Source organism: Corvus hawaiiensis, chromosome 3 (genome assembly GCF_020740725.1).
Source record: "Corvus hawaiiensis isolate bCorHaw1 chromosome 3, bCorHaw1.pri.cur, whole genome shotgun sequence".
Lineage (NCBI taxonomy): Eukaryota > Metazoa > Chordata > Aves > Passeriformes > Corvidae > Corvus > Corvus hawaiiensis.
Genome location: NC_063215.1, coordinates 18596691 through 18624584, shown reverse-complemented (window position 1 = coordinate 18624584; position 27894 = coordinate 18596691). Strand labels below are relative to the sequence as shown.

General features: G+C 43.0%; 2 protein-coding genes across 2 annotated transcripts; both read right to left on the bottom strand.

The window, feature by feature from the left end:
* Window positions 1-8194: 8194 nt before the first annotated feature.
* ADI1 (acireductone dioxygenase 1) lies at window positions 8195-13866 on the bottom strand. The gene is made up of 4 exons (XM_048297905.1): window positions 13697-13866; window positions 13107-13226; window positions 11375-11554; window positions 8195-9672 (listed from the first exon to the last, which is right to left on the bottom strand). Exons 1-4 carry the CDS (start codon window positions 13814-13816, stop codon window positions 9550-9552), a joined length of 543 nt encoding a protein of 180 aa, XP_048153862.1. The 5' UTR covers window positions 13817-13866; the 3' UTR covers window positions 8195-9549.
* Window positions 13867-16045: 2179 nt separating this feature from the next.
* Window positions 16046-23499, bottom strand: RNASEH1 (ribonuclease H1). The gene is made up of 8 exons (XM_048297904.1): window positions 23346-23499; window positions 23152-23276; window positions 22463-22666; window positions 21793-21892; window positions 21278-21332; window positions 20153-20237; window positions 18579-18703; window positions 16046-16504 (listed from the first exon to the last, which is right to left on the bottom strand). The coding sequence occupies exons 1-8, from the start codon at window positions 23453-23455 to the stop codon at window positions 16418-16420; spliced, it is 891 nt and encodes a 296-aa protein (XP_048153861.1). The 5' UTR covers window positions 23456-23499; the 3' UTR covers window positions 16046-16417.
* Between the last annotated feature and the right edge of the window lie 4395 nt (window positions 23500-27894).

The following is a 27894-nucleotide window of genomic DNA, read 5'->3' as shown; positions in this document are numbered from 1 at the left end:
GCACAGCTGGATCTGAATTAAACTGGTGCAGCACCTGAGTAGACTTGTCCTAAGGTACCACTACTAAACTCAAAAATTAAATACTCCATACCACCTGCTTCAGCTGGGCTTAAACACCATTTACGTAACTTTAGTGAGTATTAAAATAGTAAATTAAAAGTAGTTACATTAGCATTCTTTATGAGGTTTTACATTTGTTTTAAATGCTGCTAGGATTTTAGACAAGGTTTAATGTTGGAACCCCTGGCTTTAGAGAATTTCAGTCTTTCAGTGCTGACAGGTAATGATCTTCAAAAGCACACTGCATTTGACCTGAGGCCTTGGGAAAGGCTTCCCAAATTATGGGGTAACACTGAGATTGTTGCTGTGTAATTAAAGTTATGTCACTGGGTGGAATGTGTAGAGATGTAGAAAATTTAGGTTTATGGGATACAGTGATACATATATGTGTGTAACAAGATGGAGGATTTTGGGTGTGGGTTTGTTCTTCTTTTCCCCTTCTTTTTCACAAATCTGTGTGGTTTACTTTTGGGTCAAAAAACGTGCAGTGCGGATCATAAATGAATAGTTACTGGGTTATAAGTAAAAATAAATTGATTGGCATTCCGTAATTGGATAGATTGGACTTTAAATGGCCTTGCAAGGTAGAACTCAGGGCCATTTTCCACCTTGTTAACTAAGAAGCACATTCCATGCAGCTGTACCATAGATAAAAAAATAATAAACATCGATTAGAAGAAAAGCCTGGCGCCTCCTGTGTTTGAATGCAAACTCCGAGTAAAAGAACTCGCAAATCAGAGGCAAAAGAAACGAGAATTAACAGTTTAACAGTAATTGGACAGATTCTCAGTTTACGCTGATAGCTGAAGTTACTGTAGTTTTCAGTTTGTTACACCTGTTAATCTGATCAGGTATGTTACTCCCTGTACTCATTTTGATATTCTAGTAGTATATTTTCTCCAGTATAGGTCCCTTTTCTTAGTCATGGGGTTTCTTTGGAGATGAAAAGAACTCTGGTATGTGATGACCATTGTTCTCAAAGACATTGAAAGCACTGAACAACTTACCAGGACATGTAGTGATAGGACAAGGGGAAACAGTTTTAAATTAAAAGCGAATAGGTTTTGATTGGACATAAGGAAAATATACTACTTCTTGGTGCAGCACTGGAATAGTTCACCCAGAGAGACTCCCCATCCTTGGATGTGTTCAAGACAAAGGCTGGATGGGTTTTGAGCAACCTGTTCTAGTGGGAGGTGTCCCTGCCCTTGGGAGGGGATTGGACTAGATGATCTTCAAAGGTCCTTTCCAACCTAAGTTATCTGTAATTCCCATTAAAATTTTTTACAGTAATATGTAAAATAATACAAGAGAGATTCACACACATTTAGCTGAAGTGTCAGGAAGCTTCATTTTTCTGTTCCAATGCTAAGTGAAAGTAGCATGATCCATCATCATCCAACATGCTGAAGCCACTTGCCTCTTTACAACTGGAGTAAACTTCCTTTTTGATTCAGTAGTGCCTGATACTGCTCATGTCAGTGACAGTCTGTATTCTGACTGGCAGAGAATAAAAATTTATTATCCTAGTCAGAGTCAAATAACCATTAAAAAAGAAACACACTGAAAACATAATCTGTGGAGATACTCACAGCTTTTACCGGCTAGGCTCGTAGTTCAATGCCTTAGAAAGCCTTGGGCAGCCTAGAGAGATAGCACGGGCAATCCAGCATTTCAGTAGCTCTAAAAGCAGCAAAATGGTAGCTGCAAATCTAATACCGCCAGTAGAAGCAAAGAGGGAGCAATATAGCTTTTGGTTGCCAATTCCTACAATTAGAAGCTTTCAAATAGAGACAGAGACAAGATGTTCGCAGAAAGGGTGCAAGCCAAAGAGGGCGGGCCCCCTCTCGGGCCCTTTCTTTTATTCGGAGAAGGGGAAAGGGGAGGACTGGGGGCAGACCCGGGGTGACCAGCCAGTCAGACACTGCTAAAGAGTTTGAGTTACATTTGGTTTTGCCCAGGCCTGGAACAAAGGAGTTCAGAGCACATGGCAGAGGCAAGTGTCTTGGGGAGGGGGAAGGGAAGCTCGGAACAGGCAGCAACAATAATCCCCTGTTCTCCAAATTTCTGTACATTCTAATTCATGTGTATTACTACATAGGTCTCACTTCAGCATGTTTGCTGTGTTCTTATCCGTAGAAGCTTTTACTCAGATAAAAATGCCATTAGAGGAGACTTGGACTGGGTGACCTCTAAGCTCAGTGAGCCATTAAACAAGTGACATCCTGGTAGACTTGCAGAATAATTAAAATTTAAATGCAAAGGCATATTATCACTGCTGGATGTATGCAAATTGTTAACTGTTTATGAAATCAAGGAAAGACTGTCAATGTCACTTTATGGTTTGGATTTAGCATATATACAAGTTGAGTGTTTGACTTCCCTATATTCTGCCTGTTACACATCTGAATGCTCTATATGATGTTAAAACATTAAAGCTAAGGACAAACTCTGTCCTCAAAACATTAATTATACCAGGCAATCCTGTTAAATTCAATTAATTCAGCTGAATTTAATGAGGGTTCCTGGTGTAAAGGAGGGCAGAGCTCAGTTCTAAAACACAGCTTGCATATATCATCTGGCTAAGTGAGAAAAGCTGTGGAAAGCAGAGCCTGAAGGAGCTGATTGTTGTATTCAAATCTTGAGGCTTAATGTACCTTAACAGAAGTTTTGCATTTAAATTTCCACTTTTATTAAAAGAGGAGAAAAGAAGCTGTACTTCAGACATTCAGATAATTACATTATGCACAGAGACTCTGGTCCTCAAAAGAACTTGAGCACCTATCTGCCATTTCTAATACCTAACTGCAGTTCCGGTGATAATGGCATCCCCTCACCAGCTGTCATTGATGTTTTCCTGGTGCCTCAGTTTTCAGACTGGACACATTAAGTGTTCCCCAAAGGTATGTGCAGACACGCCTGGAACTCCACAATGGACTTCAGCCAGTGTACTGGAAAGGATGGTTATTTCTTCACCTACCCCATCCTTCATGTCAGCAGGAGCACTCTGCACAAGCTGGATGAGCTCACTGACGTGGTGGAAGAACTCACCCAGGCAGCAAACACCATCTTCAGATACATCTTCATCTGGAGGCTTTCAACACAGGCATGTGCTGGGAATTACTGCGCTGCCTGGGTAGGCTGCTGGGTTTTCTGTGCTCTAGGCCTAATAAGAGGTAGCCCCTCTGTGAAGCCTTTGCTGCAGGTGTTTTGCAAATCCAGTTGGAGAGGGGGATAAGCAGGGTGTGATCTGTGTGCCCAGCTAAGTTACGTCTCTCTCATTTGTATGTCAGCTGATGTGCTTGATCAACCACATGCGCTGGAGCCGTCTAAAAGAGAAGTGCAGGATCTGTGGTACTGCATCACCGGCTGCAGTGAGAAACACGCGTTCCCTTGCTGCTTCAACTTGCAACCGAGCAACATGGGAAAACAGGACTGAAGCATCAAATACAGATGTAAATGTATTTCAGACAGGCAGAACCCAGCAGGCAGGGTCAACTTCTCTGAGGTTGCTCAGGTAGCAACCATATTGCTGCTGTCCTGAGCAGAGGCTGGCGAAACTAAAGATGTTAGAACAAGGTGAATTCATCCAGTAGCTCACACCTATAATAAGAGCTCAAAGGAAGATGCCATCCACCTCTTCGACCCTGCTTTCTACCCACTTAATAGAACATTGAGGAAGAAATTATCTTACCAGTGAGGTACCTTACGATGTAGGAACCTGCACAGAGTTTCTGGCATTTGAACAGCAGTTCTGTAGTGCTGAATGCAAACCAGCTCCAGCACTAACTTTCAGGAAATGGTAGCAGAAAGCTGCTTTCCCACTTAGTTCTCCCAGCCAGTTTGGGAATTAGAAATTCAAAGATTCTCATCTTCAAGAGGTGTGAGAGATGGTCACAACCCTGGTCTTAGGGAGGAAGAGAAAGTTGTGGATGGGGAAAGATGCTGCCTTTCCAAGGTGTTCTGGATCAACACCTAAATCTGGGCAGTCATCTGCAGATGTATATTATGTATGAGAGTCATTAAAATTATCCACCTGAAAGGCAGCCATAATGGCTTACAATTTTCCCCCAAAGAGGTGAAAAAATTGGATGTTACTTTTTGAGGCAAGGAAGGAAGGGGGGAGAAGGTTCCTCTTCGGCTTTGAAAAACTGTCAAAACAGTTAGTACTAAACTGAAAAAACTGAAGTAAAGAGATGCAGAACTAGAGCTGTTTATTAGAACAATTCCCCCCCAACAACAACAATCCCCCCCAAAAAAACCCCATTCTTTGCAATGCAAGATGTGAGCAAGTACTTCAAATTCTGGGACACACTCCAGTGGCAGGCAGCAGGCTCGTGCATAACCCAGCCACCACTTTGTTTGTGCCCCACCACTTTGTTTTGTTGCAGCATCACCAAGGACAGCTCACCTCTTTCCCATGAATAGCGGGTCAGCTTTAAGTTGCCTGAATCATTTGGGAAAAAAATAAGCCTGAGGGTGGACCCAAATCAAATTCTCCCAGCTCAAATGCCTGTGATCACAGGGGAAACCAGAGTCCAGAGCTCAGCTTGGCTGCTCTGGGCTGTGTCCGTGACCAAAGGCAGTCCCAGAGCATACACAGCCCAATTTTCTACCAGCCAATATTGACAGGCACAACAGTTTTTAATTGGTAGCCTGAGAAGCAGCACAGAGAATGAAACAAAATTTATACAGGTATCCCAGAGAGAACTGCAGCAGGGGAGGCCAGAATTGAAAGAGATACACAGTCCTTTAACTGTTGAATCTTTCCCCAAGCATTTTAGTTTGTAGAATTTTGCTTCTTTACCTTATCTGGCTATTTATACAGTTAATAAATAATGAGAGCTAGTGACTCAGTTGCACAAGACCAGGTTTCTCAAATTGCAGGTATAGCAGAGTATTACCTTTTTGCCACCACACAAAATGTTTTGAGAATCAAGCTGTAAAATCACAATGAGTGCAGCAAATCAGATCAAATCTGGATCTTTGAGCCAGGAATATTTAAATTGTAACACTAATTCATCCCCCAATAAGTTGATATGTTTATTTGACTTCAGGAAATAGAAGACAACAGGCAGTGACCCTATTCTCAGACTTCTTCCCCTGTTTTGGGGGGAGCGGAGGGAATTGAGAATTTCTATCATTTTCCCAGGAAAGACTCACAAACAGATGATGTAATTTTCAAGCATAGCACAGGTCAGGTCTACTGCTTGGCCAAATATCCAAATCCACAATTTAGCCACAAAGAAATAGTCTTCAAAACAGTGCTCAGCTTTCATCTCAGTCTTTATGTGTGCTGGTGTTTGCCAGCTGATATTAAATGACTGCCTTTGTCAGGAAACTGTCCCTTCTCACAAATTCCTAGTTCAAGCTAAATCCTGGAACCAGAAACCTGGCAGGAGAGTGCCTGTTCTGCCAGTAGGACCCGATGCTTTGAGTACATGAAGATTTGTACTTGTCAAGTTCAGCAGCCAGGCCAGGCAGCTACCAGCTCCCACAGCAGCAGGTAGCAGCACAGCCCCCACTCTCAGGCAGCCCAGAGCGAGACACCCACCACCAACAGCATTTCCCTTCACCTATTTTTAGGCCCCCCCAGTGGATGTTACTAGTTAATGACCAACTGGCTGTGAAGTGTCTTTTCGTTAAAAAATCCAGCCAAAGTAACTTGCCCCAGGACATATAACAAGGGAGTGCAGCCACCAGTTTGCCCACCTAAATTATTAAAAATCAGACTGTCCATCCACAGTTTGCATTGAGTCCCCTTCAGAAGAGCTCTCTCAAGATGTTCATGAGAAAATGGGGTATATGCCACTTTGGGAAGGTTTGGATTAAAGCAGAAAATAATACATAGGTACCAAAAAAAGCTATATTTAAACATCTCAATTCGGTACCATTTCTCCTATTTTTTTTTTTAAACTCTTATCCTGGAGGAGCTGAAATATTTCCTGTGCCTGAGTTAATGCTGCCAATACGATGTTGCTGGAACTACTTACATGAATTTTCATACTACATCAATATACCAAGATTTTCCACTATCTGTGGTAAAACAGAACCATGTTTTTGGACCAAAAATCGATTTCACTTTGCACTTGGAAGAGTGGGGGGGAGAGGGGGGTGGGGGAGAAAAAAGAAAAAAAACTACAAAAATCACCATGAAAATAACATGCATTTTTCATCGGAAGGAATGGCATGTTCTCCTTCCCATCTCTCTCCACTTTCTGGAATGTTTTCTATTAATATTAACATTTTTTTTCTGCCCAGCTGTTTCCTCCCACTGCTATCTCCCACATAACCTCTTTGCAGGTGTGGAATCTTTATACCAGTCCCAAATTGCTTTTTTCCTGGCTGACAAAAACCGCTTTCAGAGTGCAATGCTTTCACCCTTTCAAAGACACCTACAGCACTAAAGGGCATGGACTCCTAAGTGTTGACAGTCAGACCCCCGCAGCCCCTGCCACCTCTCAGCAGCAGAATGCATCGTGCTATGAAAATGATGAACGATCTGCAGTGGGGTGATCGTGTGTTATTTTGACAGCCAGGAGATGGGAGCTGTATCGGGTGTATATATTCCTCCAGAGAGGCAACAAAACAAGGTGGTTCAGTCCTGCTTCCCAGGTCACATCCTACATCAGCGAGCTGCTGAAAGCAATTGCTGTGGGCAGCTGCTTTACTGTCCATCCCTCATCACCACTCCAAACTGTAAATCTCTCCTGAGGAGAATGCATTACCTGCTCTGTCTTCCTGGGCGCTCCCCCAGCCTGTTAGGGGATGGCTGTTCTGCAAGTGGGGGTTCCTGAGGGCGCACGCTGCTGCCTCCACCTCTCCTTTTGCAGAGAGAGATCAAAACAGAAAGGCCCAAAGGAGGAATGAAAGGTCTCACCTTGGCTTCTGTTAAAAAAAAAAAAAAGGAACCAAAAGCTTAGAAGGGGGATGAATTAGATTGGATACTAGCACCAGGAGAAAGCAGTCATTTTACTTTACATTCTGAAACCCAATTTTCTGTGGCATATAAATCAAAGGAATAAAATCTGCTGCAGGCAATAACTGTCATTTATTCCTGTAGTTGTACCTTGAAAAATCCCCAAAGTTTGTTCTGAGAGCAGGAAGCCCCAGTGTGCTGTACAAGAGGACATTCAAGTGCTCCCTCTAGACAAGTGGCACACAAATCCCTGAGCTGGTAAGGCACATGTCACAGCACAGCCTCCCCCATGTGAGTCTGACTGAAGCTAAACTTCCTATTTGCTCATAACACTGATTTTTCAGACAGGCTTTTGGACCACAGCACAAAAGCCAGTCCTGGCTGCACGGAGATCTGGGTGGGTTTGCATTTGGCAAGCATGGGTTGTGCCTGCACCCCCTCCCATAAACTGAGCCCACACTGGCAGACTGAAGGGTCAGCTGTCTCCCCACATCTCATCTAGCTTGCAACCCAAACCCCAGGAAACATGACTTTTCACCCCTTTCCCCCTTCCAACTTTTAAGTTTAGTACAATTTCATTTCAAAATTGCAACTTCACTTTTCAGAAATGCTTAGAGAAATAAAACACCTAGAAATGGTTAACAGTAATGCTGCTACAAAGTGAGAAAAACAGTTTCCTACTAAAGAAGGGCTGTGTACACACTCATAGGGAAAAACAGTGGGAAGTTCAATTATCCATCGTCTGCCACATTAGGAAGAGCCAGGTAGGGCCATTTCAACCTCTTTCTAGAGCTGTTTATTTAGGAGACTGTGAGGCAGGAGCTTGTATCTGGCTGAAATCAGCACACAGGCTGCAGTCAGCTCATCATCCACTGAGAGCTGGAGCAAGCAGTACATCTGCCCAGCTGACATAATTCATCATCGAGAAGAGCAAATTCATCCCAAAACGCTCCAGTGCCCTTTGCTGGGGAGCTCCACGTCCTGTATAAGCACAAGGCATTTGCTCAAAAGCAGCCTGGTGTGCCTAAGCCTACTCTTCTCCCTCTCACAGCTCAAGAAACTGAGGCACACTGTCAGTAATTTGTCCCATGTTACAGAACAAATCAGTGCCAGCACAAGGAATAAAAGCTGATTAACAATTACAGTAACACTGTTGTTCAATGTGTCCTAAATGGCAGCACAAGGAATTAAAAAAAAAAAAACACACAAAAAAAATCAACATACCTAGGTCAAAGTAATTTTATTAATAAATTGCAAGAACAATTTGCTACATTTTACTGAGAAAACCACAGGTTTATGCACCAGGGCAGAACTTGGAAAGCTGCATACTAAAATGCCGATTATGCAAATTTACCTTATGAACATTTTTAGACAAGAAGGAAGCAGGGTTTATTTTCTTTAATTAAAACCAGAATCCTACGTAGTTCATTAGCATGGATTCTGAGCAAAATGAATATTAATGTAGCCCACCTCTCCCAATTCCACCTGCCAGAAATATCAAGGAAAAAAAGGTTAGAAAATGGATTCCTGAGCAACAGTAAGTGCAACTAGCTAATGTCACTGCAAGGCTGCTGGCATCTTTGAAAGGTCACAGAGATCAGGAAAACCTTTTTGAGCATAAAAAAGCAAATAACACTGCCACCTTCAAAAAGGCAGACAGAAGATCTGGGGAACTTCAGGCTGCTCAGCCCCGCTTCAGTCCCCAGGACTGTTACAGAATAAGCCATTATGGAAGGTGTTCCAGGCACAAGAAATACCAGGTGATGGGGAGCAACCAGTCAATGCCAATTCACCAATTCAAGGGCAGATTCTGCTTGATGCCGACTGCCAGGGGCAAGGACTGGCTCTGTGGCAGAGGGGACACCATAGGCACCATTCACCTTGACTCCAGCAAGACTTTCACTAGCATGTCCCACAGCAGCCTCGTAGCCTGAGGATGTAAACTACGGAGCCAAGAACTTCGGGTCCATTGGGCTCAAAACAGTCAGTGCTTTGAGCTTAACTGTCAGGTGGTTACAAGTGACAGCCCTCAGTCACCAGAACCAGGGCAAAACATACTGAACATCTTACTTAACAGAAGGGAGCCCAGCCAAGGGCACTGGTTTGTGCAGCCTGGAGAGGGGAAAGCTCAGAGGAGACCCAACTACAGTTTCCTGCTAGAACAGGGACTGTGAAGAAGACAGAGCCAGACTCTCCTCAGACATGCAGTGAAAGGGCAAGAGACAACAACTGCAAGCTGCAACCAAGGAGTTGGCCATGAAGAACAAATGCTTGGCCATGGGAGCAGCTAAGTGCTGGAACCAGCACCCAGACAGGCTGTGGGACCTCCACCACAGAGGTTTCCGAACTTCAGGGTCTTGAGCAATTTGGTCTAGCTTTAAATCTGGCATAGTAATTCACAGGGTTGGACTAAATGACCTCCAAATGACCTTTCAATCTAAATTTTTCCATAATTCTGTGATTCCAATTTCCTGTGTAAATACAAGTTTAATCAGTGAAAAGCAACAAGGCACATTTATTCTGATGGGGCTTCAGGACATTCCACCTGTCAGGTCAGGTCTCAGACACCATTACTGTGCTTCATCAGCCAAAAACTTCATATATTGTTTCCGAGCAGGAAAATCATCAGCCGGCCTGTTGTACGCAGTCCAGACGGGTTCTCCAACAAACAGCCTCATTGCCTTCACGTAATTCTGCCAAAGAACAAGAAGTGACAAGCAATTTAAGAGCTCCTTTTCGAGGGATCTTCATTCCAAAGCTAGGGTTTCATTTGCACTTCTGCAGAAATTTTTGAAACTATTTCATGATGGACTGAAAGCTTCACACAATCCAGAAAATAATAGCACTATACTGCTGTTCCTGCTCCTGGTGCCTGCCGTGGGAGACTCTGGCATAATGCAGTGATACATTGTGTCATGATCAGAACCTCCAGTTCAGGCAGAGGCAGTACTTCTCCCTGTTTCAAAGAAACCAAAACCATCCCGTCTTATCCAAATCTTTTGCACTGGATCCACAATAATCAGCAGTGCAGCATTTAAATCCTATTTGCTTAGTTAAACAGCAGCAACCAGAGTACCCAAGATGTTTACACAATGCTTTTGGGGAATACCAGAAGCTTTGAAGTCAGAGCCATAAAAACTGAATGGGGAGTGCATAAACTGCCCAAAAAATAATGCTTACAGGAAGTGAAAAGTCTCCAGATTCCAACAGGAAAAGCAACAGCCTCTCACACCAGCTAACCAAAAGTATGCCTGGTGCAAGGTACAGCTGTGGCAGCAGAAAATTGGATTTTACATCCTGCAGAAGTGCTCCAAACCATGAGGCTATGGGGAACTCTCCTCTTCTGTCCACTACACTACAGATTTAGACCCTACCTATTCTATAAAACACAGATAGATTATTATCTTACACCCAGGCGTTCAGCAATGGTAAGAATAAAGTTAGGTACCAACAGAACTTAGCTGCAAAATGCAAGGGTCTAGAAGCACCTAAAGATTTTACTTTGAAGATGCTTCTGGACTAAAGCTCCTGAAGTAAACAAACATTTAAGACTTCCTGGGGATTCAACCATAACCTCTGACACTTTGTCTATGTAAAGAAAAGGTCTTAAAATAGTAAATGCAGCTTATTCACTGTGGATCTCAAGATGCAGATGGGAAAAGTCAGGTTTTTCACCAAAGCAGCATCTCCTTTTTTCACATGTATGAACACTGCTATCTGGACAGCTGATTCAAAACAAAACCATTCTCAAGGCTTCACCAGAGATGTGATTTTGCCACACAGGAGACAGCACGTTTCCCCATTTTGCAGGGGTAATTCCGTTACAAACACATTTGTAAAAGCCTACAAGAAGAGAAACACAGATCAAGACATTGAGTGCAAATCTCATGCTCCCACTGACAAAAATACCATTCCAAAAGAGGTCACCTCCTGTGAAGCCAGCATCCAGCTTAGCACACAGTAGTTGCAAGTAGTGGCTCTGGACCCTTAAATCCTTCTTTCCCCAAAGGTGAATTTAACACTTGTGAAAAATGTCACTGCTATACACAGACATGCACTTCTATCCCTACAAAAATACACAACAAGGCAACACAGAAGGATCCATCTACACCTTGTCCGCCTCAACCGACAGCTGGGGCAATTGTGGGAGGGTCAGCCCAAGGCTTGATATGCCACAGATATCATGTGGCCATGACTTACAGCTGACAAGGAGAAGCTGAATTTGTGACCTGGAGATGAAAGGTTCAGATGCTGTGAATTATTTAGTATTTTTCATTCTCCTCCTTCATATCTATTTTGCTAATGAACTGCAAGTCTCAGTGCATGTAGTTACTAATGTGATATATATTCACATGGATTTGTCACCAAAATTTACGGTAATCTACAACAACATACGTTCTCATCCAGTGTAAATCGGTGATATATGCCGGCAGGGAGGGTTATCATGTCTCCTTTTTCCATGGAAATCCGAATCCATTTGTCGTCCTTGTCTCGAACATCAAAATAGCCAGATCCCTCTAAGATGTAGCGAATTTCATCATCAAGGTGTAAATGTTCTTCATAAAATGTTTTTATCTAGGAATAGCAAATATTTCTTAAAACTACTGAACATGGGAAAACTGCAAAGAAATCTGGTAGAAACATGTGGCAAAGCAGAGAAAGGCTTTCAAAGGGTAACTGTGTTTTAACTAACAGAGGAGACCAACATGGTTAAGATGGCCAAGCCAGCCAGGCAGTCCCTGTCTCAGGACACATCTAAGCAGGCTCATACATTTCCTTTGGAGGACAGAACTCCTCTGACAAGAAAAGCAGCTCTAGCTGTACATAACCATTCTCTGAATAACAGTAATGCTTACACCCATTTGAAAGAGAAATGGGTAAAACTTCCCACTGCAGGATTTGGTCCTTGCATGTGCTCAGTTTGATCATTTTGTGCCTTTTTTTTCCCCAACGTGCAATACCAAAACAAAGCTATAGATTATCCCCCCCTTTTACACTGATGTAGAGCTGAATTAGCTGCACCGAGTACTACTACTGTCTGTGAAAATGCAGTTACTGCCAAACATGGCCCATCTACAGCAATCTGATATAAAGTGTGCCATGCCTGCCCACACACAGTGAGACCCAGCTCCAGGCTCTCTCGTCCAAGGCAGCGGCAGCACCATTCTCTTTTTTTCTGGAATGGTGAATTCTTCTTCTACATGCACAGAATATAAAACACATTTTAAAAGTACAATTAACGAAGAACTGAGAGGGTTAGTGCACAGTGAGCAGTGCGGTGCCAGGTACCATCACTACCTGCTCAGGTCTGGATGATATTCAGCCACACTCGTGCAAATGTCCTTGAGCCAGAAGTGATCTGGCACAGCAGGATGAGCAAAAGTCCCTACATCTTGTAAAGAATGTGTTTCTGTCAGATAAAGCCTACCCAGGATATCTACCTAATGAGTTACTACCTAATTCACCTTTTCACCAAGATAAAACAACTAGAACACAATGGGCTTAAAACAAACTGGTAAATGGAAATTTAATAAAAATACGAAAGTGTCATTGGGCTGCTGTCCTCAAGTCAGAGCAGCAAGCCAGCAGCACCTGGAGGCTGGGATGAGAAAGCTCCTTCAAGGAGGCTCACTTGAACAGCACTGAGCTGTTATGAAATTGTCAAGGTTCCAACTCCCCAAGGTAACAATCTTCTTGTACAAGGAATGTATCCCTCCAATTCTGTAGGGTTAACACTCACTTTAAAAAGGCACATTACGCAGGCAGCCATTAGGACGTTTTAGCCTTCAAAGCCCAGGCCCAGCTGGCAGCCACTTGCCAGAGAGGCTCTCTGAGGACAGGTCAGCATTGGCAGAACTCTCCTGGTAGGAATCTTAGTTTTGAAATGACAGTGATAGAAATGATCCTCAAAACCTCTGAAAGCAATCTACAGAAGCAAAAGACCTCTGCTATCTTTAAAATAATATCAAAAGGTCTTTTTTAATGTTAAGGACTTCGGTACAGGATGTATTTTAGACGTGGAAGCCTCATCCCTGTGTCCTGCTGGCTGTGCAGGTGTCACACGCTGGCCGCACGCTCCAGCGGCAGACGGAGCGGAAACCCGCAATGAAAACAAAGTTTCGCGCACCTTTTCCTCATAATTTGGAAGCTTGTCCTTATGTATGGTCACTATATCCATCCAAGAATAATTTTCTGCTCTCCGAATCTCTTTCAAGCATGGATCAGTCTCATAGTTATCAGCATCTAACTAAAAAAAAAAAAAAAAATAGGCAGAGAGGGAAAGAAAAGAGCATTCGTACGCCATTGCTTAAGGCGGAACTCAGGCAACTCGTGGGAATCTCGAGGTGCCGGAAGTGCCGGGGCGGGCCGGTCCGCAGGGGGAGCTGCCCCAGGGACACGGGGTGCGTGCACCGACCCCTGCCCGGGCTGCCTCGCCCTCCGCGGCCCGGCCCGGCCCGGCCCGGCGCGGGCTCCCCGCGCGGCTCAGCCCGGCGCCGCGGCGCCCCGCCGTACCCTGCGGTACTCCCGCCGTACACCCCGGTACACCACGCCGTACGCGGCCGTACCGCCGCCGTACGCTGCGGTACTCCCGCCGTACACCCCGGTACACCACGCCGTACGCGGCCGTACCGCCGCCGTACGCTGCGGTACTCCCGCCGTACACCCCGGTACACCACGCCGTACGCGGCCGTACCGCCGCCGTACACCCCGCCGTACCCTGCGGTACACCACGCCGAGGCGGCGCAGCTGCTCCAGGCTGACGGCGCGGTTGGGCCGCTGCCGGTGCGGGGCCCGCTGGTCCTCCTGGGACTCGTCCATGTACCAGGCCTCCACCATCGCGCCGCCGCAGCGTCCGCGGGGCCGGGCTGGAGCGCGTCCCGCCCCGGCGGGGCTCCAGCGCCCGGCAGCGAGCGGGGACCCGGCCCCCCCCCGCGGCCTGGGGGAGAGCCTTTACGGGCGCCAGGGGCAGCTCCGAACTCGCTGAACAGGGTGCGGTGCGGAGCGCGCCGCTTTCGTTTGAGGGAACAGCTCCAGGCTGAGAGCCGAGTCTCCCCGAGAGAGCGGCCGGGGCTTGGGGCTTCTCGCCCGCACCAGCCCCCTCGGGTAACGCGACTGACCGGCCACGGTCTTTGCATCGTGTCTGCCCTGGCTGTAATGCGCTGACAGAACTTACTGGTACGTCTCAGGCTTAAAGGCCTGCATTGCAACCCCACAATATGGAAAAATAAAGAAGACATTAGAAGGAAAAAAACCTAGTGGTAAGAAATGCTGCGCAGAAAAGCTTGCATGGTCTCCATCCATGGAGATGGAGCCTCAGCGTCCTCCCCGAGCTGGAGTGAACACGACACACTGGGGTGTGTCCCCTCCAGCCTCCACACTTCTCAGTCTATATGATTCTATATGGCAAATAAACCAACAGCCAGTAAAACACGATATAAGAATGGACAGACAACTAAAACAATCCCTCCTTAGCATTCTTCTTACTAAAAAGAGCTTTATACTTACCAGAGCGTCTCAACCACTACTATTCCAATTTTTATAAAAAGGTACCAGATCTTTAATAGTATTCATGTTTGAGCGGCACTGGTCATCAAACAGATACTCCAGAAGCTGTGTTAAGGCAGATGGAGGACAAGGAGATGATTTGCGACAGCCAGCACTGAAGGTCATGGCTGGTAACTGCCAATATTCTCCTAAATTTGCAGTTTGCTGAAAAGAGGACTTGGACATCCAACATCCTCTGCAGGCCCTCAAGGCCTTGTTAAAAGTACTATTTCTTTTTCATCCTTTAATCAGCCTTATTCTTATAACCTTCCTCTTTGCTTTCTTCTGTCCTAAATTTCCAGACTATTTGTATCAAATTAATATAAAACTGTCCTATTAGATTTTGTTATAATCTACCTATTAGATGCAGGTAATCAAGTGACCTAAATTCAGTATTACACAGTTCTTATGATTTACCCACCACTAGCTTAGTTTTTCCAAAGCTTCTGCTTCCAAAAAAATACTGTTTTCCATACAGCAAATAGGATTTACTTGTTTAACTGAGTATGTACCATAGGCAAGTAATTAGAAATCTGATTGGGGTGGTGGATCTTATCCTTGCAGCCAAACTTCCAAATTAAACAGATAACTGTGTGCAGATATACAAAAGAAGCAGAGGGGGCAATCCAATCAGTGCCCTCATGACTCCTAGATGAACTCTAATGTACAGCTTTGGAGGAAAAAAAAAAAAAAACCAACCAACCCTCACTGATCTATTAACTATTGGCTAGCCAGTTTCCTCCTCCTACCAGAACCATGCGACTAAATATGTAAAACCTCATACTTGGCCTCAGGATATGATATTATAATGCATGAGAACTATTAAGTAACAAGCTTCTGCAGTTCTAACCATTCTGTACAGCAATTAACAAATACAAAAACATTTCAGTTACTTCTAGCTTAAGCCCTACTATTCAGTGGTACAAAGGTATCATATAGAGAAGATGACACAGATAACACAACAAACCTGTTTGCTTTTCCAGTATACTTGCATAGAAAATAAACCCATGTTGATTACTGGTAATTACTCTCCAATTCAAGTGCACATTAGCCATTCCATTAATCTCATAATTGACTGGAAAAAATGAAGTCAAACATTTGACATCCAGAAGATATGAAGAAGCTTATCATCTTCTAGTCCCATTTCAGACGAACTGGTCTATTACTACCTTTGGGACAACACTGAAGAGGAACTAACAATGCTAATGAGAACCAGTATGCATAAAAAAACCTACTTAATGGAAACAGGAAGCCAGAGACAAAGAGTTTGGACATGAAGCAGGTACAGAACAGTAAAAATTCATTGTTCAGGTTTTCTTGTGATCTGGCTTCTTTATTTATGCCACCCTGCAAAAAACCATGATAAAAGCAAGCTACTGGTGCTGTACCTGACACTGTGAGGCACACACAGGTCAGTGTTACAAACCCATCTGTGGATGGACATGTCTTAGATGACCTCCTACCAAATCAACCAACCCCAAAGTCTGCCCCAGCTATTTTGGGCTGCAATATACACCTCTGTACAAAAAAAATAATTTATTTCACTAAGAAAAATACAGAACACTTCAATTTAATATTACTTCTCCAGAAGCCTGTCTTTATGGTGAATTCATAAGTACACAAGACAGCTAAAAACACTGACCACAGCCCTTCCAATAGATGCAGAAAAAACAAATTCTCAGTATCATCAACTAAATATTGTCTCAATTATAAAACAAATGCAATAGAAGAAAATGTGGGGTTTTCCTTCCCAGAAGTTGGTTTATATGTAGTGCTTCAGGCCAGAAAGAAGTACAGCTGAAAGTTCAACTCCAAAACAATTACAGCAGTTCAAGCTGTTGCTGTCATGTTAGGCCTTTTCCTCCCAGCACAACAGCCTCTAATCCCAGGACATCAGCACTTCTGTTTACAAGCTCCTTCTCTTGCTAGTCTATCAGCTTCTTCATTTCCTCGGAAGCCAGCATGACCGGGAATATGCATCTGTCAGGGCAAAATATAAGAGTGTTAGATTTGAAAGAAACCAGGAAGAAAGTAGATACATGAAATTTGATCAAACAACACCCTGTCACTGATAGTACAGGAGCACCTCCTCAGAGGTCCTCACCTAATATTTAGCCCTTAGTCATCCTTCCCAGGGATTTTCATAGTCTCTCTTCTTCTAGGGAAAGTCTTGCCAAACTGTGAAAATCATCTTTATGGGAATTAGTGAATAGCATAAGGACCACCTAACCTCTCCTTTAAGACATGCAGACAACAGCTCTAACTCAAAATTCCCACTTACAGAGAAGAGAGAAAAACCTCCCTGCATTCAGTGCTTAGACTGAGTTAATCTTTCCCCAAAAGCAAAAGACCTCTATTCCACTAAAAGCCTTGGTAGTTAGAGCACTTGCTTAGGATACAGACACAGGATATTAAAAGAATCTCTCAATTTTTAGATGTCTTAATTGTCCATCCATCAATCAGGAATGGAAAAATCTTTCAACTCTAAGCCCATCCTTGTCAGAAGTAAGGGTGGAGTAAGCAGGTGAGGAAGAAAAATCAAGCTTGCTATTTGACAAGATCTGAGAGGGGACAAGCATGAAGGTGTGTGAGATGATACTAGATTTATATGGCAAGGGTTTGGTACCAGGTGAAGGGCTGCAGGTGTGAAAAGACACCAGCAGTGCCCCTACATCAGACAGAACCAGATACAGACAGCTCCAAAAGGGACCCACAGTTAGACACAGCTAAGCCCACCAGCAAAGCTGATGGCTCTTCTGTGATAACATGTTTAAGAAAGGGTAAAAATGCTGCACAACAGCCAGAGAAAAGACTGAGAATACATGAGAGGAACAGCTCTGCAGATGCCAATGTCACTGCTGAAGGAGCAGGTGCTCCAGGCACCTGAGCAGAGATGCCCCTGCAGTCTGTGGTGCAGACCATGGTCAGTCAGCCTGTCCTCCTTACAGCCCAGGGAAGTCCATGGTGGAGCAGAGATTCACCTGCAGCCCATGGAAGATTCTGTATGCATACAACACTCCTCCTGAAACAAAATTCTTCCCAATTTTTAAAAGAGATTCAGGTTTAAGAAGTGTGCATAAAGGAGTATCTTTTAATTATGTAAAATATTCCCAAGAACAGCTTAGTTGGTCTTTGAATTTTTAGTTTCTCCTCAACAGAAGATAGGAGCAGCTATAGAAAATCAAGTCAGCCTGTAAACTGGAGTCAACAACTCTAACACAGAACAACATGAACAGAGTATCTGCAATAAATTCCCATTAAAAAATTGCACATTAAACATCTACATGACCCCGTTTTCTACAGAGGAAAGACAGAAGCTGAGTAAACATGCCATTAGCAGCTGCAAAGTCAATGGTATACACATTTTCTCAATCCAGTGCTCTTGTAACACAGGCTAAAATTTAAGAGGGGAAGGAATATATTCCCTAAAGTGTTAAGCACTGATATTAAGGTTTCAGAAAAATACATTTTACCAGAAATACCCATATATATATCCAGTTACTTCTTTACTGGAGAGCAAAACAACTTAAGAATTGTTATTTTAAAGATCTTTTTGCCAATTTTTCTCAGAAGAAACACAGTTAAGGCATAGAAAACTAGAGTTAGCTTATTTGGGGTTACACACACTCGGTTTTTTCAGTTTAAAGACACTCATGTGATTTACTCCAACAAACCAGCATCTTAATGAGTTCTGAAAAGCAAATACGGAAATTCAGCTATGACACAAAAAGACAGTTATATTCCAAGGTTAGATTTCCAGTAACAGAAATTGCATCTACTAACACACTAAAAATAATTATTGCAGGCATTTTTTAAGTAGTAGTAAGAGACAGGAAACAAACACAAATATTCATTTAAATGAAATACTGGTTCCAAGAATCTTTGTTATGTTGCTAATTTGCTTTAAACACAACAAGCAGCTCCTCTGTATTTACAGTTTTATTTAAGGATGTGAGTCTTATGGTCTACAAAATCCTCACTTATGACCACACTTGTAAGTTTCTACCAGAAACATGTTTAAGATGTCATTAAGAATAAGAAACAAGGAACTTACCCACTGAATTTCTATGTCTTTTACTAGATTATCAAGCCTTTCAAAATCTTCTTTATTTATTACACTTCCTCCTGAACTTGTTCTCCAGCCATTTGTTTTCCAATTGTCAACCCAGCTCGTAATACCTGTGCAAACAGTAAACAGTGCTATTAAAGGAGCCAACAAGGATCTAGATGGAGCCAACAGCCTTTAACAAGACATTAACTCCTGTACAAAGTCTCAGACAAAGACACTGGAGACAAAAGATAATTCTTGTTTCGTTCTCTGCTGCTGTCTTTCAGGATTGTATTTTTTCATTATTATCTGAATTACCCAACCATGTTTTCCCAAAGAGATATTTAATTTAAATACTACAATCTTATATATGCATTATACACAAATGATCTCATTAACTGCAATAAACTGAAGCTAAGGATTTGCTTGATGGTCTAGTAACCTAAGTTTACTGCTGGCCAGAAAATTGTCTATGTTCTGCTTAAGTAAGGATTTTGTTTTTTTTTTAGTATCTTAGCTGGTGTGGACAATGTAAGACATCCTTACTGCTTTCATGACCTGAACCAAATAGGAAATCACCAATCTTGCACACAAAACCTCCTTAAAACCAAACTACATCCATTTGTACGTAACTACAGGCCTCCTTCTCTGGCATTTTTAAATAACTCCTAGACACATCTACAAAATAACTTTGGTTGAACAAGAATTGGAACCTGCATCTTGGTGACCCAAAATGCAAAATGAAACTGCAAGCAAAACCAAAGAGATTAAGATAAAAACAAGGTAAAAGAGCAACACTTAATTTTCAACCATAAGTAGCACTAAGTTTTTGTTTAAGGTCATTTCAAAAAAAACCCCACAAAATCAAATCTCCAAAGCAATCTGGAAACATATACTGCCTTTGTAAAACTGAGGAAAAAAAAGAAAGAAAAAAAAAATACTTATGCAGTTCAAGATTATCACAGGAACAAAATCTGAAGATCTTGGGGAAAGAGGAAGAAAGTTTTTTTCAGAAACTAAGTCTTATCAGCTGCTTCATATGGTATTTATAGAGAATAGAATTAAGTTTTCAAAGTCTTTGGATGAAGGTGAAACTTTTAATACATACTCTGAGCACATATCATTTCTGGCTAGTCTTTCAGTGTAGCCTAAAAGCTTGGAAGCAAGAAAACTTGAATGTATTTCACACGTGTTTAAGACAGCCTCTCCAATCCAACAAAAAACCTACAGGTTACCACATCAACTTCCAAGTCATTTCCTGAGTACACCGTTCACAGCCTATACATAAGCAACAATTTTTCTAGATCTTGCGTCACACTAAGCACCTCAAGACAAAAATCCTGTTGTTACTTCTGTCAGCAACTACTGTAACAGACACTTTGACGCTATTTTTATTTCCTGTGGTTAGCAGGCAAGGTCTGATACTCCAAAGTTTTCCCCCAAGCGGTCATGAGTGACGAGTTATGCATTGTCTTCCTTACATTCCTCTCTCCAGGACTCAGAATGTTCTGTGGGTCTTAATATAATGAAATAGCATGCAGTGTTTTTAAGTATCAGGAAAATTAAAATTGTTAACTTACCATTAATAGTAAACTTGCTATCAGTGTAGATTATTAACTTCTTGATGTTTTGACTCTTGGCTTGCTCTATTGCTTTGCAGGCTGCCTTAAGAACATTTCAACACAATCACAGTTCAGAAAGGATTCTGACCACACAGAATTAAAATACCAAGAAAGTACCTGATGCTAACACAGAACTGCAAAGAGTATTACTGTAACTTCTCCACCAATGATTATCAACACATTTTAGTGTAGAGGATCCCAAAATTATGTATGCAGACAATGCCTTTTTGATTCAGGCAGAGGCAGGCACCTAAGTTTCAATGGCAAACAAAACCTCGTAACATTCTGAGTTTCAACTCTGTGCTGAAGGAGTAGCTCTCTGAACCATTTTCTAACTACCAAAACCTCTATCAACTGCACAACAAGTTTTAGGCATTTTCTCCAAAACTTTGAGAAGGAAGGATTCATATCGGTTCTAACAGTCTGGAAGCCTTAACGGGTTCTGAAATGTAACATGGAGAAGTGGCTGGCTGTGGATGTAGAACTGAAAAGCTCTTTAGTGACAAGTTTGACGACTGGCACACCAACCCCACCTCTGCTTGTCTCTAAAATAAACTTTGCAGTTTTCAAGCAGATCAAGTGCCCATTTCAGTTCATGTCCAAACACAGAGTATGGCATAGCAGCAGTATCATAATTAAGAGGAGATGAAAAGGGAAGACTAAACCTGCTATCACAAACAGAAGTTAGTCAGGAGCCTAGAGTTGTTTCTTAGATTTACCCAAGGATTACGAATACTCTGATTCTGCCATCCTAAGAAGCTGACTCTCCTCTTAACCAATACTCAGCAGCCCTCACTCCAAGGTCTGAAACATACACATTGAAAATGAAAGGGAATCTATGCAGATTTGAGAGCAGACTTCCCTAATGTAAGGCTGTTTAAATAGCTGTGCTTGGTGACATTTGGGAATTCTCAAGGTGAATTACCTTCTTCAAAGCCAATAAAGACCAATAAAACTTGAAGATAACTGTTTGAAGTCGTAACTCTGGATATTTTACATACTTCCCTTAGAGCTCCATATTGGTTTCTGGAAACCAGAGTTGAAACAGGCTAACATGGAGAATTCAGGACATTGACTACTTACATGGATTTCTGCTCTTTGATTAGTCTGCCGTCCAGGAAGTCTTTCACTGGTATTTCTGTGTCCAAAGAACAAATAGTAGATTAGTTATCCCAAGTATTGAGACTGGTGTAAAATGGCTACACATTTAAAAATTAAAGACAAGAGAGTTACTTTTATTTTTATAAAAAAGTATGAATGGATATTCTAGCTCTAGCTTTCACCGGCATAGAGCAACCCACATATCAGGACCTGACATCAGTATGACATTCCATTTGTCATCTTCTGTGCACACCAACTTCTATTTTAAAATTTTCCAGGTTACTTGAATTCTAGCTTCAGCCCTCCAAAATATTTCCAGTTGTCTTTCCCAGAGAAGCTGCTTTCTTTGTTCCCCTCAGTATCTCCTCTGTCTCATAACATTGTCATTATGAGTCTCAACATCAGAGTTTCATATTTAAAAGGAGGCTGGTATTGTAAAGCACATAAAAACCAAATAGAATATATTAATAAAAAAAAAACTCCAGCCAGCTACTTACAAAGGGTGGCCTGGTCCCCAGTAGACACCTATTCCAGCTCGTGCCCTATTACGTCCATTACCAGTGCAACAGCCATCTGTATAAACAACTGCAAAGTCACCTACAAAAAAATTACCAAAATCAGAAGTTCAAGCACTTTAAGAACATGGACTCTTTAAACTGAAAGAAATGTTTGCCAGCATCTTAATCCCCAAAACATCCCTCCCCAGAGAGCCCTTCCTAAAGTTTAACTGCAGAAGCCACATGAATTAGCAGCACAGAACACCACAAGTTCCACTGCAGCTTGACACCCTCACTGCTCGCTGTCAAACCAGCCAGCCTCAAGAACAGCTTCTGCCCCACGTCCCATACATCTCAGTATACTTCATGTCTTCTTCAAAACTTCCCAGCTACAGCAATACACTTAAATATAGTCTGTAACCCAGACACACATAAAATCACACCTAGAATGATATGATTAAGCTATATGTTGGTACCAGTTAAAACCAATCAAAATTAAACTGAAGGACAATGTGAACAAATAGATCACGACTCACATTTTCATTTCAAAAAGCAACAGTGGGCCTAATGCTGCCATATAAAAACCTCTCTAAAAGCTTTCTAATAGTTACACTTGTTACTTCACAGAGAGTAAAAAAAAGAATATTAAATTAATTATCAAAGACCTCACCCATATATGAAAACTTATCTTCACTGACTGTTGATGTTGAGCACACTGAGCGTGCTTCATCATGTTTTACACGCTTTGCAATCTGCTCTTCGTTTGTAGACTGTTCATATGGCCTTTTACATGTACTACAACAAACGGTACTGAATTCTGGTTCCTCTCTCTGGCTACCACTTTCTTGAGTTACAGCTGGAGGACAAAGTGCCCCTTAAAAAAAAAAAAAAACAAATTCAGCAAAATCAAATTTTATTCGAAATGACTGCTTCTAAAGTCAACAGTTGATATCAACTATTAGCAATGTTAGTCTTATCTGACACCACCCCAAACTATTACGCAAAAAGACTAGAATACACAAGTCATTCTTCATCCTAAATCAAACCGAAGAAGAAACAGACATGTAAGGGCCCTTACACCCTAATTACAGACACAGAACAAGCAACGCTCTCCAAGGACCCACAGAAACGCTCTCATTGCCCTGGCACATCCACCGCTGCGTCCGGGGGCCGCCGCCACGGCCCTGCGCCAGTGACGCGGAATGAACGGGGGCTGGTGCCCGCCTTCCGACAGAGGCCGCAGCGCTGGCACAGCCACCGTGCAGGGCAGGCGGGCCGCCTCCTGCCTGCCCCGAGCCCCGGCGGGACGCCCGCCAGCCCTCCTTCCCTTCCTCCCGCCCGGGCGGCGGGACGCGCTACCTGCCGGCTCGGGCTGCTGCGGCCCCGGGAGGCCGGCGCGAACGAAGGTCCAGGCGTCCTTCTCGCTGGCGAACTTCTTGAAGCTAGCGAAGGGGAATTTGTTCACCTGCTCCTGGCACTCCGCCCTGCAACAGAGCGGGCCGCGGTGAGGCCGGGCCGGGCGGGTTCCCCTCTCCACCACGGCCCTTGCTCACCAGGTGCGGTAGACGCCGGTCCGCCGGCCCTTGCGCACCGCGTAGAACATAGAACCGGCCCTGGGGAGAAAACAGGAGTGACTGAGCACGGCCACGAGCCAGCGTAGCATCGCACGGCCCCGCCGCCATCCGCGCCCCCGCCCCGCTCTGCGCCCACCCCGGCACCGCTGCGCCTGCGCGGCCGCCGCGCTCACGGGAGCGCCGGGGCGTCCAACAGGCCGCCAGAGAGGCCAAAGTACCGGAAAATCCTGCGGCGCGGGGCTTTGTATGGGTTGGCTTATTTGTGTGGTTGGTTTTGTTCCCTCTCCCCGCCAATAACGGTATTTTAAAAACCTAAATCAGCTGTTGTTTTGGGGGCGGGGCACGAGGTGTGTGAGGTTGCAGCGGTTTGGCATCAACCACCTCGTTCTGGAAGCCCCAGTTGTTAAAAGGCAAATGAGACCTCTCAGGTGCGTTGACACATTTAGCACGTCCAAAAGGCTGGAGCTGAACGAGGTCGTTAAGCTGGTTCTCATTCTGCTGTGCAAATCAAGGGTGCTTGTGTTCTAGCTGAGCCCTGTGCCGAGGTGGCCTCTGGAGTGAGGAGAAACACCTTCACAGAATCGCAGGATCCTTAGGGTTGGGAGGGACCTCTGCAGGTCATCTGCCAAGGCAGGGTCACCTGGCGCAGGTGACACAGGAGCATGTCCTGGTGGGTTTTGAATGTCTCGAGATAGGGAGACTTCACAATCTCCCTGAACAGCTGCCACCCTCTGTGAAAAAGTTCTTCCTCATGTTGAGGTGGAACTGCTCATGTTTTAGTTTATGGCCACTACTCCTTGTCCTGTCGCTGAGCACCACCAAAAAGAGTCTGACACCATCCTCTTAGCAGCCACTTCCAAGATATTTACATGCATTAATGACATACCTTGCCCAAGCAGTTCAAACCATTGCCAGCTGCAAGCTGCTGCCATGTATCCTCGTATCCGGACTGTCATGTACTGGGAGACCAAAGCTTGGAGCTCTGGATATGTGCCAAATTCAGCACCTCAGCTTCTGACAAGATCAAAGTAGCAAAGATGGACACACTGGTGTGGCCACCTCCAGAAACAGCTCAAGGTATCCGAGCTGCTGCGTTTTCAGCTGTTGGACTTCCCTGATCGCTCTAATACAGATCCCTGTAACAAAGCTGACCACATGGTGCCAGAGCTGCAGTGTTGTGTTCAGATTTACAAGGGTGGCCCAGTAAAATGCCAAGAATGCAAAACACTGGCGTTAATTTTGCTTTCTGTTGCAAAACCAGCAAATGGGCTGGTTTATATTACTATGTGTATCACTTGGATAACACCTCTCTTTAAAAAAACCCCAAACCTGAAGAGCTTATGTATTTGACAGGCCTTGGTGGAACAGAGAAACAACTTGGTGAGGGTTATATGAGAATATAATTACTGCATTTTTCTTGCTTCTTCCAACATATTCATAAGACCTCATATACTCTTACAAAATGCTTATGTGTGCTTTTCTCAGATCAAGATTATTTATTTACACTGATTATCTCTCTAAAGGTTTCCACTGAGACTTTTCATTACTTCCTGCCTGTGATATTTTTATTTTATTGCTCTTGATTAACTTTTCTTTTAATTATAATTTCCTATAGTGGAAGGATTTCTTATTCCTTACAGGTTTGCACATTTTTATTACTTGTAGTCTCCTTTGGTCAACACATACTACAGGAACAACATGCAGTAAGCTATGGGGAAAGAAAAGACCTTCTGTTACCCTCACTATTCTCTGGTTGAACAGATTCACACATCAAATTTACATGCAAGGACTGAGCAATAACTCTCCTGCTGTCATGACCAACATGCAGAGTTCAGATTCAAACCAGAAAAAAAAAGATTTTTGAAGTCCACTGGGTACTCTGCACACCCTTTGCTTTTTCTCTCAGTTGGTACAACTGAGGCTGTATATGATGCCAGCCCTACTTTTACCACTGCATCTCCATTGCTGATTTTTCCATGCTGTTGTGCTGCAGTGGCAGGAGACAGGGATCCTTTTCCTCCTGTGATGGCTGGCATTTTTACTGTGGTGTCATTTAGCAGTGCTAGGCTATGTGATACCTGTGTTTGCTCCATGGTACTTGCTCTTTGGCTGCTGTAGCATTAGTGGAGTTGGGGGTTTTCCAATCAGCCTGGGGCAGAAAGGACATTTCAGGCTCTGTAACTCAGTTTTTTTGAAATGAGTGTGAAGATTTATCAAGAAGTGAACCATTTAATCCCCCCAATGCAAAGCTGAAGCATTCAGTCAAAAAAACCTCTCACTTGAATACAGATTAATGTAAATATATATGTGGATTGGTAATCCTGTATAGCCACTACAGAATAAACTGATCAAATACACGAATCCAGCCAGTTTTTGCCAAATCAAAACTTGCACAAGCACTTGTGCTACCACAGATGAGGTGCTCGGGATGGGTGACTAAGGGAGAAAAGACAAGAGCAAGTCCCTGTTTTGGTAGAAACATGGTGGCACCATGTTGAATGAGTGGTCATTGAGCCATGCACAGCAGTCATGTTTTACACTTTATAAGGGGTCCTATATTTCTCCCCCACATTAGAACTAAAACTTATTTATTCATTTATTTGCCTTTTTTGTGGCAGCTATTTCTGTATTTATAACAGACTGTAGGAAAAAAAGGAGGACTTATATGTGTTCAAAACTATACTCATCATTTAAGTAAGGGCACATCTTTAAGATGTTTTTACTTAAACTCTCTGTAAATGTTAGCTGATTACTTTTCCCACATTAATGACTAATATATACACATTAGCTAAGTATTTTAATATTCTTTGATAAATGTATTTTAGCTTGAAACATATTTAACCATTATGTGCTTCCCCACATAAGGTTTTAAAGCAAAATCTGATGCGACCTGAATCAAGTGTTTCCTATTTAAAACTGAACTTTTAGGTGGGTAGGTCACTAGGTAGGCACTTTATCTAGCATACCCTGCAAATGTATATTGCCATCTCATCTCCTCAACTGAAAATATAAGACATGAAAAGGACGTGTTTTTATCTTCCTTCTCAGAACTGAGATCTTGCAGAACAAAATACTTGCCTATCGTTCAGTGTAAAACTATGTGTCAGTGAAGCTGCAAAGCAGTAGTCCCTCTGCATCATCACAACCTTCAGTTTACACTTAGAAGAACAGCCTACCCGTGAGGTGGTTGTATCAGCCTTGTTCAGAGAAGTGAACTAGTAATAGATTTAGTTTTGCTTCCAATTCTAGAGTTAGCTAAAACCCTGACAAGACTTGCCATCTTGCTCTGTTTCTTCCACTTATTATATTACTTACTATATTCGTAACATCATGACATCATATATTCATGGCATTCATAGCATTCTATTGCTGCTGGGATACTTTTGTTACACATCTGACTAATTTATTCTTTCCACTTCTTCACCCTGCCCATTCTGAGACTGCACGGCATAAGATCCTTATTAATTATATTACTTTGTAATGACATAACTTCTTTTAAAGATCACAGGTCCACAGTGATTTTTAAAAACCTGTCAGATACTTTGAGTACCAGGCATTATTAGGTACCAGGCACATCGATCTTGACACTCTGCATCCTTCCCCTAACATAAATTCAGTATCCAAAAGGAAACATATCTCTACACCTTTTTTTCTCATTGCTGTTATGCAGCATCCTGGTCTGTTCAGTAGCACTCACAGCATGGAGATAGGAAGCTGCAGATAGTCACATTGCATCTTTATTCATTAACAGTCATGTTTTGATCCATCCACACATCACCTATTCTTTCTCCCTTTCATGAATGACTTCACAGTATAAACTGAGTGCAGACTACTAGACTGATGAGATGATTCCTTGTTATCTTTCTTTTTGGTACTCTTTAATCAGGTCCTGATCACTGTTGCTTAGTGTCAGAGACTGAAATATTGTCATTTATGACTTAAACATTTTCATGAAGGACTTTTAAAACTATATTACAAAAGCTGCAGAGAAGACTACCGAACCCTGAATGGGGCTCTGAGAGGCTGTAGTGGTTTGGTCCAAAATACTCATTACTGTTTATCTGCTGTGAGATAAGAATTAGGAGAAATGCAAAACAGGCACCAAACTTGAAAGAATATAAAGAAGTTTATTAACAGACCTAAAAGAAGAAAAAAAAATTATACCACCTTCAGAACTCTCCTCCTCCCCCCACCTTCCTCCCTTCTCCCACTGACAATGTGAAAAGACAACCCTTAAGATGTTCAGTCTGTTTACCACTTCCATAATAACCTTGTTCAGTCCATTTAGAAAGAGAAGTCTCTTCTTGCTCATGCTATGAAAACATTATCACAACGAGACAGCCACCCACTTCCAAATATTGTTCAGTCCATTTAGGAAGAGGAGTCTCTCCGCCTGCGTGTGAGTCCTTTCCCCCGACTTGCAGCTTTTCCCGCAACTGCTTTCGAGGGTCCACTCTTGAAGTTTTTTGGGGTACAATTTTAAGGTTGAGCCGTTCAGAAACAAAAACAGAGGCCCTTCTCCTTCCCT

Bases quoted from the DNA above. Each gene is read 5' to 3' on its own strand.
- ADI1 (XM_048297905.1), bottom strand. From the start codon at position 13,816: ATGGTGGAGGCCTGGTACATGGACGAGTCCCAGGAGGACCAGCGGGCC. The intron at 13,227-13,696 runs GTACGGCGGGGT...TTTTTTTTTTAG, and splicing joins TCGGCGTGGTGTACCGCAGG to TTAGATGCTGATAACTATGA. The intron at 9,673-11,374 runs GTATGTTGTTGT...GTTCTTTGGCAG, and splicing joins GATTTACACTGGATGAGAAC to AATTACGTGAAGGCAATGAG.
- RNASEH1 (XM_048297904.1), bottom strand. From the start codon at position 23,455: ATGCTACGCTGGCTCGTGGCCGTGCTCAGTCACTCCTGTTTTCTCCCC. The intron at 21,893-22,462 runs GTGAGGTCTTTG...ATTTTTTTGTAG, and splicing joins AGATAAGTTTTCATATATGG to GTGACTTTGCAGTTGTTTAT. The intron at 16,505-18,578 runs GTAAGTTCCTTG...TTGCCCTGACAG, and splicing joins AAGACATAGAAATTCAGTGG to ATGCATATTCCCGGTCATGC.